The sequence below is a fragment of the Entelurus aequoreus genome, linkage group LG08 (assembly GCF_033978785.1).
Source record: "Entelurus aequoreus isolate RoL-2023_Sb linkage group LG08, RoL_Eaeq_v1.1, whole genome shotgun sequence".
Taxonomy (NCBI): domain Eukaryota; kingdom Metazoa; phylum Chordata; class Actinopteri; order Syngnathiformes; family Syngnathidae; genus Entelurus; species Entelurus aequoreus.
In genome coordinates, this window is record NC_084738.1 from 12597859 (window position 1) to 12610130 (window position 12272).

The 12272-nt window shown below is 38.7% G+C and overlaps 1 protein-coding gene across 5 annotated transcripts in view; it reads right to left on the reverse strand.

The window, feature by feature from the left end:
- The window catches only part of aldh18a1 (aldehyde dehydrogenase 18 family, member A1), a 30559-nt gene that overhangs the window by 8466 nt on the left and 9821 nt on the right, over positions 1 to 12272 (reverse strand). For 3 of the 5 annotated variants that reach the window (XM_062055542.1, XM_062055544.1, XM_062055541.1), the window contains exons 6-15: positions 11382 to 11540; positions 8362 to 8452; positions 7909 to 8033; positions 5618 to 5762; positions 5467 to 5540; positions 5229 to 5328; positions 4921 to 5141; positions 2073 to 2210; positions 1728 to 1923; positions 1532 to 1653 (exon numbers count right to left, since the gene is read on the reverse strand). In XM_062055542.1, coding sequence (XP_061911526.1) covers positions 1532 to 1653; positions 1728 to 1923; positions 2073 to 2210; positions 4921 to 5141; positions 5229 to 5328; positions 5467 to 5540; positions 5618 to 5762; positions 7909 to 8033; positions 8362 to 8452; positions 11382 to 11540 — 1371 coding nt within the window. The remainder of the gene's footprint in view (positions 1 to 1531; positions 1654 to 1727; positions 1924 to 2072; positions 2211 to 4920; positions 5142 to 5228; positions 5329 to 5466; positions 5541 to 5617; positions 5763 to 7908; positions 8034 to 8361; positions 8453 to 11381; positions 11541 to 12272) is intronic. The other 2 variants (XM_062055546.1, XM_062055543.1) reach the window with 1 other exon arrangement.

The window sequence follows — 12272 nt, forward strand, 5'->3', positions numbered from 1 at the left end:
ATATTCTCTTTTGTGTCCTCTTCTACTGATGTTTTCCTCAAGACTGCATAGGGAAATGCAGAAAGAGCATGAGAAAACACAGGCTACAGTGTCAATGGAAAAGGAGATGGAAGAGCAGGAAAGTCCGAAAATAGCGATTACATTTTTTGCTCATAATGTTAACCATATTAGCTTTGAAGTAATGGATCACGATGACAAAAACTTGCAATTGAGTGATGAAAATTATAATTTTACATTCCTTTATCTACACTGTGTATGTGGGGAAATGGGCTCCAGTTCTGTAGATGATGTCACACCAAAAGGGGGCGACATCGAGTCTGCCGATGGAAAGGGGGAGGTCCAAGTACAGTTCGATATGTACCTAGTATTCAAAAAAGAATCGATATTATGGGAAATGACAGCCAGATTCATTTTCAGGGGCAAAAAACTCATAAGGAGAACAGAAATTTTGGTTATCTGGAGGCTATGGGTTCCTTTGAAGGGGTCATATTATGATTTGTTTTACATTTAAAACAACTTCTTGTGGTGTACATAACATGTAATGGTGGTTCCTTGGTCAAAATGTTTTATAGGTCATCTTCAAGCTGCTTTCTGACCGTCTCTTTTCTTTAGAATGCGACATTTTGTGGACAGTCTTATTTACGTGCCTCAACTTCGACAGCGTCTATTCCCCACCATCTTTGTTGTAGTTTTTAGCGCTTCCATATGGAGTCTATTGACAGCTCTAAGTTAGAAATGTACGCTACTTTTTATTAAAAATGGCAACAGCGGAGGATGCATGTGCATGTACGAGCCAGTCTGCCCCACAACAAGAGGATAGAGAAAAAGAAAGAAGGAGTTTATTCACTACAGCAGCAGACTACAATGGCGGACTCGTGCAAAGCACTTTGGGTAATCCGCTGATGTCACACTTGGGGAAAAACATCACATTTGTGGCAAATTCCAAAGAGCTCGTTTGGAGAAGTATCGAGGAAGGCATGTGTGTTTTATAAATATCGCTGCACAATAAATATCTTTATTGTGTAGTTATAATTATATGCTTTTACTTGTAATTGTATTGAGTTTGTGGACCCCAGGAAGACTAGTGGGTTGTTGTGGCAACCAGCTAATGGGGATCCTTAATAAAAATAAATAAAAAAATCTGCCATGCCTCCATGGTTTGATTTCCCATTTTGGGGACTTATGAAGATCCTACATACACAAAAACAGGTACCAATAGGTAAATGATGGTTTTGCATAATAGGTAGCTTTTAAGCTTTGGCAGTGTCAGAATTTCATAGAAGTTTTCCTCAAGCAGCTGAGGTGCGCTCAAAGACCGCCGAAGTAAGTAGGACACCTTAACGATTAGTGAAATGACAACAGCAGTTAAGCACAAAGACGTAAACATGTAAAAGTGATGTGCAGGGAACATGAATGCTGTACATTGTGTACGTTATTAACAACAGTAGGAAAAAAAGACTCAATTTGGAGAAAGAAAATCCAAGAGTAAAATGCTGAAATGTGTGTGTTTATGTGTGCGTGTGTGCATTACTCTCTCAGCGTGCAGCATGTCAATGATCTGGCCGAAAAGCGGCGTCCCGAGGATGTCACGGTGGATCAGGAGCGTTTCCATAGCGTTGCAAGCCGCCGGGTAGTCACACTTGGAGTCTCGGACTGGAACAAATGAAGTGGTACCAATTGAAGGTGAGATGCGCACAATGCGGTGCGAGTTATTATTATTATCTTACTGATCTTGATGGCTTTGTCCACGTTTGCTTCCGCGTCCACGTAGACGTGGCAGATGCCGTCACTGTGACCCAGCACCGGGATGCCCTTGGCGGCATGCTGGATGTCTCGGACCAGCCGGGAAGACCCCCGGGGGATGATCAAGTCGATCATCTTGTCCAGACGGCACAGATCCTCCACCTCCTCGCGGGAGCTCACCTGGTATGAAACAGTTTAGAAGTAGATCATCTCAAGAGAAATGACTTAATACTTATGTACTGTTTTGATTGAATCCAAAATACATGTACACATTATTTTTTCCATAAAAAAACTTTACTGCGCTGATGATTAGAATATAATTTTATTACCAGCTGCACAGCCTCTCTGACTCCATGCACGGTGAGGGCTTCCTGTGTGATCTGATGGAGGACACTGATGGTGTTGGCCGCCTCTTTGCCACCCTTCAGCAGCAGTGCATTACTGCTAGCTATGGCCAACGCAGACAGCTGGAAGGAGGAACACAATATTCTTCTTTCAATTTCTTAGTCTGGCAAAGAGCCGCAAGCCACGCGTATTTAAAAAAAAAAAAGATATCCTCATGTAGCTATTGCTTTGCAACCAGCAAAGTGCATCGCAAAAATTATTCAAAAGGCACAATAGCAAACGGGAGGAGATGAAGAAAATACATAATGGTAACAAAAACAAACAAACCAAAATGGCGGACTCCATTTACACATTGATGATTTTCCTGTGCCTGTCACGATGCTAATGATCAGGCATTTCCAATATACGGCCCCCGTCAATTTGGCACACGAGACGGTTCAACAAGCACTCTGTGTTAAACTTTAATACCTGGCGGTTTGATAGGTGCTCATCTGTCGCCATTTTTTGGTCAACGTGAGTGACCCAGGCCAGTGACCATGGAGTGTACTTTAGAGAAACTTGACGCACAGCATTTACTTATACGACCCAATCCAAACAACCTGCCCGAGTCATGGGGCAGAAATAAAGTCAACAAACATGGTCACGCATAACACAATCTGCTCACTGAAATTTGTGAATGTTATAAAAAACAGCCAATTGACATAAAAAACTTCAAAATTACACCCATTTAAATCCATTGCAAGGCATGGTGGGAAAAATGCAAAAACCTCTACACACTTATCCATGTTTGGAGCATTTTAGCTGCTTGATATTTCTGATTAATTACAAAACTTTAAGAACGTCACGAAGGTAAACAAAGTAGGAGTTGAACTTTCACATGCTCTTAATATTCAATTCTAACAGTTATTAATTATATTTCCATGATATTATTATAAAATGTACACATATATATGTATGTATACGTATATATCTCGTTACCTTGCATGCTTTCGGGCGCCAGCCAATTTTTTTTTAGCCCAATGCGGCCCCCCAGTCAAAAGATTTGGACAGCCCTGCTAATGGTCAAATATCCTAATATTTTATTATTCACCACTAGGCACAATTTTCAACAGGATACACATGGCTGCGTAATTTTCTATGTTATTGGCTTGAAAAAGTTGACCTCGTGTCGCAAAGCAGTCTTTTAAAGAGGGTTCAATTTTGGTGGTAATTCCCTGGGAGGAGTTTGTTCAAGTAAGATTTCCCAAATCTTCACCTGTGAGTAACAACCTGTGAGGTTTGTTTTTTATTGTGTGCATTCTGTCATGATGAACATTTTGAACATGCATGTCAATTGGACACACCAGATGCAGGTGCTAATATTTTACACGTTTCCAGTGTGCACTACTGAGCAGGTTTGGGATCCCAAAATTCTAAAATACATAAGCCCTTTGAGACACTTGTGATTTAGGGCTGTATAAATAAACATTGATTGATTGATTGATTGATTGATTGATAAATTCTCGCCTTAATAGGTGCTTTAATATGTGGGGACTTTTAAAGACTGTTAAACCCTCAAAATGAATCAATTCCATTGTTGTATTTTCCACAAAAACTAAAAACATTCAGAAGAAACTTTTATGGAGATGAATGTTTTTTTTTTCATAGACTTGAGAGAAACTAAACTATCGCCAAAATTTAGTTTGGAAATAAATGTGTGTTGTTTTATGAAAGCAAACAAAAAATGTATTTGCAACCAAAACAAATTATTGCAAACAAAAATAATAGATTTGAAATTTTAAAACATTTTTCCAAATCATTGTTTTTTTAGGTTGCCTGGACTTATTTTGGTTACGAATTATTTTTTTTTGCTTGTAAATATTTTTTTTGTTCGCAAATAATTTTTTTGGGTTAGAAATGCTTTAATCTTGTGGGCGGGCCTCCTCTGAACATATGTTAAAAACCTTTTCATTGGTCAGTCTCGCCTAGCAGTGGAAGGAGTCAACAGTCACGCTCATATGGTCACCCCATTATCCGAGACTGACTAAAACAATGGCTTCGAATAGATCGCCCAAAAGATTGAAGTTGAGTCGTAACCAAAAAAACATTTGTAACCAAAAAAAAAAAATTGGCAGACAAAAAAAAAAAGATTTGCAAACAAAAAATATTATCAGCCATCATAAAGATTTGCAACCAAAAATTGATTTGCACCCAAATAAGTGATTTGCAGCCCCCAAAATACTGTGTAACCAATTAAATAGATTTGCAACCCAAAAAATGTATTTGCAGTTACAAAATCGACTTGCAACCCAAAAAATTATTTTCAAATTAAAAAAATGTTGTAACCAAAAAAATATTTGTAACAAATAAACGATTTGTAGCCCAAAACACAATTTTAACCAAAGAAACAATTTGTAACCCCAAAAAAATGTTCATCCAAAAAAAGACTTCCAACCAGAAAAATGTGTCACATAAAATAATTAGTAACCAAAAGAAAGATTTTTTTTGTTTGAAATTTTTTTTTAAATTTCAGAATATATTTTTTTGTTTGCAAATCTTTTTATTGGTTGCAATGTTTTTGTTTGGTTGCATAACAAAACACACATTTCTCTGCATTGACTTCAATCCTGGCAAATATTTTTGAAAAAGTCAGTTTTCACGTGGATCAAAGTACAAAAAAAAATCTAAGTTAGCATACATTTCTCAAATCGTGACCGACTTGTCCCAATTAGCCCTCTCCCTCACATAATGCTCCCTCTCTAAATAACTTTTAATGAACCTAAACATAATTGTTGTCGCTAACCAAAACAGCACCACCCGATTTGTGAAGTGAGGACCCCGTGTTGCTGTTACCTGCGGCACACAGTCGGGCCTTGCCTCGAAGATGACCAGAAGAACCCCGATCGGCACAGTGATCTGCTCCAGCTCCAAGTTGTGAGCCACCCTGGTCCTGCGCAGTACCCGGCCCACGCTGTCCACGGTGGCGGTCGCTATCTGGCGCAGACCCACAGCCAGGCTGTCGAGCTTGGCTGCCGACAGGCTAAGACGCTTTAGCATGGCGGACCGAAGTTGGCCTGCGGAGAGGAAAAGACGAACGTTCTCAGTTGACTGAGGAAGTTGTGTTGAAGCCTCATGTCTGTGTGTATGTGCAGTTGTGCTACCTGCACTGACTGCCAGCTCTAAGTCCATCTTGTTGGCCGAGAGAATCTCGTCTTTCCTTTCAACCAAAAGGTCTGCAAGGTGGTAGATGATCTCGCGCCTCTGCAAGCATTTAAATATAAAATAGTAACAGGTGCATAAGTGCACTCTTCCACTAGAGGTCAGTGTTGATGCATGCACGTTAAGGTTGACTTGCCTTAGCCATTCAGCAACTGAAAAAGAAAGAAACTGGAATCTTACCTGTTCCGGGTGCAAGGATGCCAGCTTTCTTCCCATAATTCGGGCTGTTTCTGTCTGCTGCTCGACAGTCGGGCCTAAATAAAACTCAAAGAGGCTATAGTTTGTTTTACTTAATCACTGTGGATCCCTCAAGAAGCTCGGGCGCACTCACCAGCTGGTTTAGTCTCAGAAAAAAACGTGCCCACTTTCTTCCCGTCCACAATGTCAGTGATGACGTGGCCCGTGACTTTTGGATGGGTGCCGTTGGCGATAACCACGGAGGTGCCACCTTGTAACGCCCAGATGGACGACGTGACCTGCAGACGAGCGCAGAAATGAGTTAGAATGTCACAAAATATTTCCAAACTTTCCAACTTCCTTGATTTAAAAGGTTATTTATTTTATTTATTCAATCTTTTTTAAGAGCACAAAAAATGTACAAAAACTAATGAGCAACATTTATTTGGGCACATTTCAGTGTACTTTGGCTTCCATGCCGCCGTTTCATTGAGACTGGGCTTTGGACTTCCTTTAACTAGACTTAGACCACAATTTGAAGGTTTGTAGCTTGGCCCACGCACCACGCCTCTTGTGGTTTTGTTGTTTTTGCATAATCCTGCTCACTAATTAATTAACTCTGATCAGTGTGCTTTTCACATGTAACAAACAAACATAGCAAATTATTTCTGGGACTGTCTCCATTATTTTATTTTACTTTACCAAGCCTAATTGTAGCACAATACTGAAGATAGAAGACCAGGGGCCTCATTTCCTGTATAAAGCCTGCTGTGTACAAAAAAGTTGCTTCAACAGGGGTGAAATGTACTTCTTTCATCGCAAACGTTGGTATTTATAGAAAAATTACATGCAAAAAAGGTTGTGTATTCCTAAGCACTCTTTGGACCATGCGTAGAGCTCACGCAAAGTTTTTCAGAAACGGGAATCAGCGACACCTGATGCTGTCAACACGAAATAAAACACATATATGCACTGTTAAATACATACCAATATTTCATAATGTATAAGCATTCTTACATTCTGGATGTATTACATATTTATTTGTTAGTAAATATGCAAATATAGAGCTGTACTAAAGTAGTTATATTGTACATGCACTTTTAATGTGGGGGATCATTGAAGTATTGTTTATTTGATCATTTTTATGTAATTATAGTAATGTATAAATAGGTAGGGAGGAGTGCGTATTTGACTTTGTGTGAAAACAGTGAAAAGTATTTTTTAAGACTAAAGACAAAAAAAATATGGATTGCAGCACATTATCTGGTTAGATAAAATCATTTGAGCTGTATTAATGTGGTTATAGTAATGTATAAATAGGTAGGGAGGAGTGCGTCTTGGACTTTGTGTGTGAAAACGGTGAAAAGTATTTTTTTAAGTGAAGTGAATTATATTTATATAGCGCTTTTTCTCTAGTGACTCAAAGCGCTTTACATAGTGAAAACAATTTTTTTAAGACTAAAGACCAAAAAATATGGATTGCAGCACAATATCTAGTTGGATAAAATCATGTTATTAATTTAGCTAAAGATACATTTAACCTTTTTCCAATACATTTAGACGTTGGGAGTTTATGACATCATGTACTGTAGCCATGCTGCATATACACAGCTATGTAGCTTATATTATTATTACCACTCAAATATTTTTATAAAATGAACAAGTGTAGAAAAAACACATTTTAATGTGCCAATCAAATATTGAAATCATCTTGTAAGCGTGGAAATACCCACAAAAGCTTTAATATTGTTTAATGATGACTACTTTTTTGTCATAAAACAGAATGTCTGCTTTGCAATACTTGACAAAATAAAGACATATTAATATTAAAAACATTATTTGTACAAAGTCTAGGCAAACAGAAGGCCAATAGGTGAACGTGTTTTTCTTTATCTCGGCAACAGTTCTCAGTCACAGTGGAACTGACACTGATCTGTCAAATATTGACTTTCCGGTTGCTATTTTTATTAGATGTACCATTACTTAGCCTTTAAAGAAATAAAGTAACAATGATTGTCACACACACACTAGGTGTGGTGAAATTTGTCCTCTGCATTTGACCCATCCTCTTGTTTACCCCCTGGGAAGTGAGGGGAGCAGTGGGCGGCAGCGGTGCCGCGCCCGGTGCTTGATGTAATATGCATCAATCTGAAAATATTCTTCTTTAGCGTCGCAGTCTCCTTTATTGATAGTCCAACACCTGATCCTGTGGATTAGATCAAAGGCCTTTTCCTGATCTAGTTAGCATGACCATTTATGAATGATCGTGGGAGGACGTCAGGGAGTTATAATCAGAAGTGTGTGCAGCATTGTTTTATAAAGCCGATTTTTTTTCTGAGGTTTGTGCGTACACAATGTTTTGCGGTGGAATCCACACTTTCTTTTATAATGGAGGCCCCTAAAGTCAAACATGAATAACATTGATTTAAGCATATTTCAACGTACTTTAGCCTCCATGCCGCCGATCCCCACTCTGGACTTTGTCCCGTAGGTGATGGACTGCTGATCTCCGGGATAGAAAGTGTCGATGAGCTTGGAGTCATCGTTTCCGGGGGGGCTGTTGTACAGTCCTGTGACATCAACAAGGTCTTATATGACAGACTTGTCTGGTTAAAAAGCAAATGACTGACAATTTAAGGGTAAAAAAAAGCCATTTGATTCTGAGAAGTGACGTTTTCAAAACGGATGACTGATGTACGCAAACACTGCTTGAGTCAACTCCATCAGCATCCATTTGAGACCTGAAGACAGAAGGTCCGTGTTTGTCCCTCTACAATGGACCAGTTGACCCTGAGAGGCGTCAAGCTCACTTGGTCACGAGCGAGGCAGATGGTGTCGTTAGCCCGACAGCTGACCCCAAACCCCCCAGCCCGGTGCCGTTGCCGTGGCGACACATACCTTCCACATCAGAGAGCACAATTAGCAGGTCGGCCCTCATCTCCACGGCGAGACGCGCCGCCAGGCTGTCGTTGTCCTTAATGCTGATCACCTGCAGAAAACGCTAATAAGAAAAACTGCTGGAAAACAAGCTTAATGTACGTCAAAACATTTTACTGTATGAACTACTCCTTTTTCATTTAATTTAGGTACACTTACATGGTCTAATGAAAAAATACTGAAAAAAAGATATGGAATGCCTAGCAGGCACAAGACATTGAAACAATGTTGAGAACTTGTTGAATTAGGTCCTGACGTTGAGCAACTGAAACAACATGCTTTTTGACGACGTTTAATCAATGTCGGGTTCTGGCGTTAATTTGACCATTGAATTTTGGTCATATCCAAACCAATATTCTACAACACAAATACAACATTGATTAAACGTTGTCAAAAAGCATGTTTCAATGTCGGGTTCTGACGTTAATTTGACCATTGAATGTTGGTCATTTCCCGACCAATATTCTACAACACAAATGCAACATTGAAACAACATGCTTTTTGACAACTTTTATTCAATGTCGGGTTGTGACGCTGATTTGACCGTTGTCATCCTCGACAGCACACTCCCTTTTCAAGCTCACATAAACAACATTACCCGGTCTGCTTATTTTCATCTACGCAACATTAATCGACTTCGCCCATCCCTAACCCCACATACTGCTGCCATACTAGTCCATAGCCTTGTCACCTCTCGCCTGGACTACTGCAACTCACACCTGTTTGGTCTCCCTCACAAGTCACTTCACAAACTTCAGCTTCTCCAGAACTCTGCAGCCTGGATAATCACCAGAACCCCTTCAATCCAGCACATCACCCCTGTTCTGCAAGAACTCCATTGGTTACTCATCAAACACTGTATCCAATTTAAAATAATTATCTTCACTTTCAAAGCTATCATAACCTTTCACCATCATATCGCTCTGACCTGCTCCATGTCGCCACGCCCTCACGTTCCCTAAGATCCTTTCATCCATCCATCTCACTGTCCCCTTATATAAACTGTCCACCATGGGTGCCCGAGCTTTCAGCCGCTCAGCCCATCATCTATGAAAAGATCAAAATTCCCTTGACAAAGGACAGGTGGTCGGTGCAGTATTTCTAGACTTAAAAAAAGCATTTGATACAGTCAATCATGACATTTTAATTTCAAAACTAACTAAATTCAACTCATCCAAACAGTCATTGTCCTGGTTTGAGTCATATCTAAAGGGCCGTGAACAATGTGTCACCATTAATAATGTGGGATCTTCCTTCCGCAAAATTGAAACAGGGATGCCTCAGGGTAGTGTCTTGGGACCGATACTATTCAGTCTATACATCAATGACCTACCAGATGTATGCACAGATATAGATTTACAGATGTATGCGGATGACACAGTCGTATATACATCAGGTAAGACCTGTACTCTAGTTGCTGAGAAGTTAAATGCTAAATTAGACAAAATAGCATCTCGGCTGGCATCATCCTGTTTAACCCCAAACACTAAAAAGACTAACTCTGTCTGCTTCTCCATAAAAAAGCGACCTCAAACAAACCTGAATATACAAATTAATGAGGAGCTCATTAACAAGTACCTGAAGTCAAATATTTTGGCATAATCATAGACTATCAGCTGAATTTTAAAAGTCACATTAAGAAAATGTGTAAAACCCTGAAGGCAATCCTAGGCTGTTTTAAGATGATAAGAAACTTCTTAACTTTCAGCTGTGCTTTTACTTTTATGAATTCAATGATTCTTTCACACATATTTTATGGCTTAACTACATGGTCCCAGGCACACCAGTCATCAATCAAGACCATTGAGTGTCTTTATAACCGCGCCCTGAAAGTCTCAGACAAGAAGAGTATACGATATCATCATTGCCAAATTTGAACCAAATACAATATTTTAAGTTTTACCAATTTTATTTTGTTACACACAGTCGAACTGGTTTTTAAATGCTTGGATAACTCCGCTCCCCAATTGCTCAGCAAGGCAATTACAAGACTGCAAAGTGGTACCAGATCTACCACCCGAGCAATGTCAAAAGGCAACTGTTGCGTTCCATTCCGTAGAACATCTTTTGCCCAGACTGCCTTTTCAATAAAAGGACCACAACTATGGAACTTTTTACCGGACACTTTGAAAAGTATACCTGCACTTGTCACTTTCAAAAAACAAACAAAATTATGGCTAGTTAAGCAACAATCGTGTTCCCATGTTTTTAGTTTTTACTAATTGTTTTTTATCTATTCTGCACCTTGTCTGTGTTATTATTATTATTGGCTTTTATCTAGTTTGCACTTTGTCTGTATTATTTCTATTATCATTATTATCGACTCATCTTTGCCTTATTTTATTTTTTATTTTCCTATTTTAATGATGTTGGATCTGTGTTGTTGTTGTTGGGGACAAGTGTTGTAAATTAGCTTTGGCTACAAACACTATGATGCATACATTGGATAGCTGTTTCAGATGTCTATGTTTTTTTATCTGTCCCTATTTCAAATAAACCTCTATAATAATAATAATATAGGAACTCATTAACACCAGACCTTGGTAACATCGACTCAATAGCCCTCTTTAAATCAAGATTCAAAACACACCAATTCCTGACTGCTTATTCACTGTAAATCTTATCGATCTTTGTTGTTGTTTTTATCCAATTGATTTTATTGTTTTGATTTTGTACGGTGTCCTTGAGTGCCCAGAAAGGCGCCTTATAAGTAAAATGTATTATTATTATTATTGTTATTGAAATTTGGTCATTTCCCAACCAACAACATGGATCCAACGTTGAACAAATTACGTTGTGCCTGCTGGGTGAAGGATAATGCAAAAGAAATTTTAAAAAATATATAAAATGACACACACACACCATATTTATATTAAAAAATATGTGAAAATCAGTTTTTTTTTGTATGATCCAGTATACTGTCTATTGTGCACCGTGACACCTTTAGCCTTGCCCGCCACCCTTGACGTAACTTTACCCACATTTACCCCCTGCAGGTCGCTGTCGGGCTCCGGTGGGGGAACGACGGCATCGTTGGTGTTGATGATGGGTACAATGTTCATGCGCAATAGCTCCTGCAAGGTGCTGTTCAGGTTCTTCCTCTTCTGGTGATCATAGAAGTCCAGATTGGTCACCAGAATCTAAATGATAAAGCGACAGATAATAAAACAAAGGCTTTAACCCTTAAGGCCCCTTACAAACGCAGAAACACTTTTTACCTTTGGTCCCAAAACAGTACGTCTCTCGTAAAAGATTGTGCTGTCAAAAGGTTAATTTTTAATCAGAATAATCACACTTTTGAATTTTGATTAATCGTGATGAATTGCAGTAAATAAATTGCTAGAGTAATTCTAAATTACTTAACGCTGCCTTTCAGGGACACAACTACAGTTAAGGTAAGGGAGCATGTGCCATCAAAAGAAATTGTGTGATTAATCTGTTTATACATGATTGTTGCAATATTTGTATTGTAATTATTCATGTTTTAATTTAACTTTGTCAAATACAAATTCAATATTTAGATTTGTTTTCACTTCCACTGCATTAAATATTTGAAAAAACTTTAAACCCAACCTTATATTTAGATTGATGATTATTTTCATATAATTTTTTTGTCATTTTGAAGACCCGTTGATGTTTTTAAATAGACTAAAACACAAAATATGCAACATTTTCCAAAAATAATGGCATGGATCATCACACCTAAACCACGTTTTCGTACTTTATGCTGCCTCAAACATTGCTAAACTTTGCTCCTAACAGAGCAGCATGGAACTCCGAGTACGGCTTCAAAATAAGTCACATTGGGGCCAAAGAAAGTTGCGCGTGCCAGCACTTTGATAAAGAAGGTAAAAAACACTATTGAATAAAAA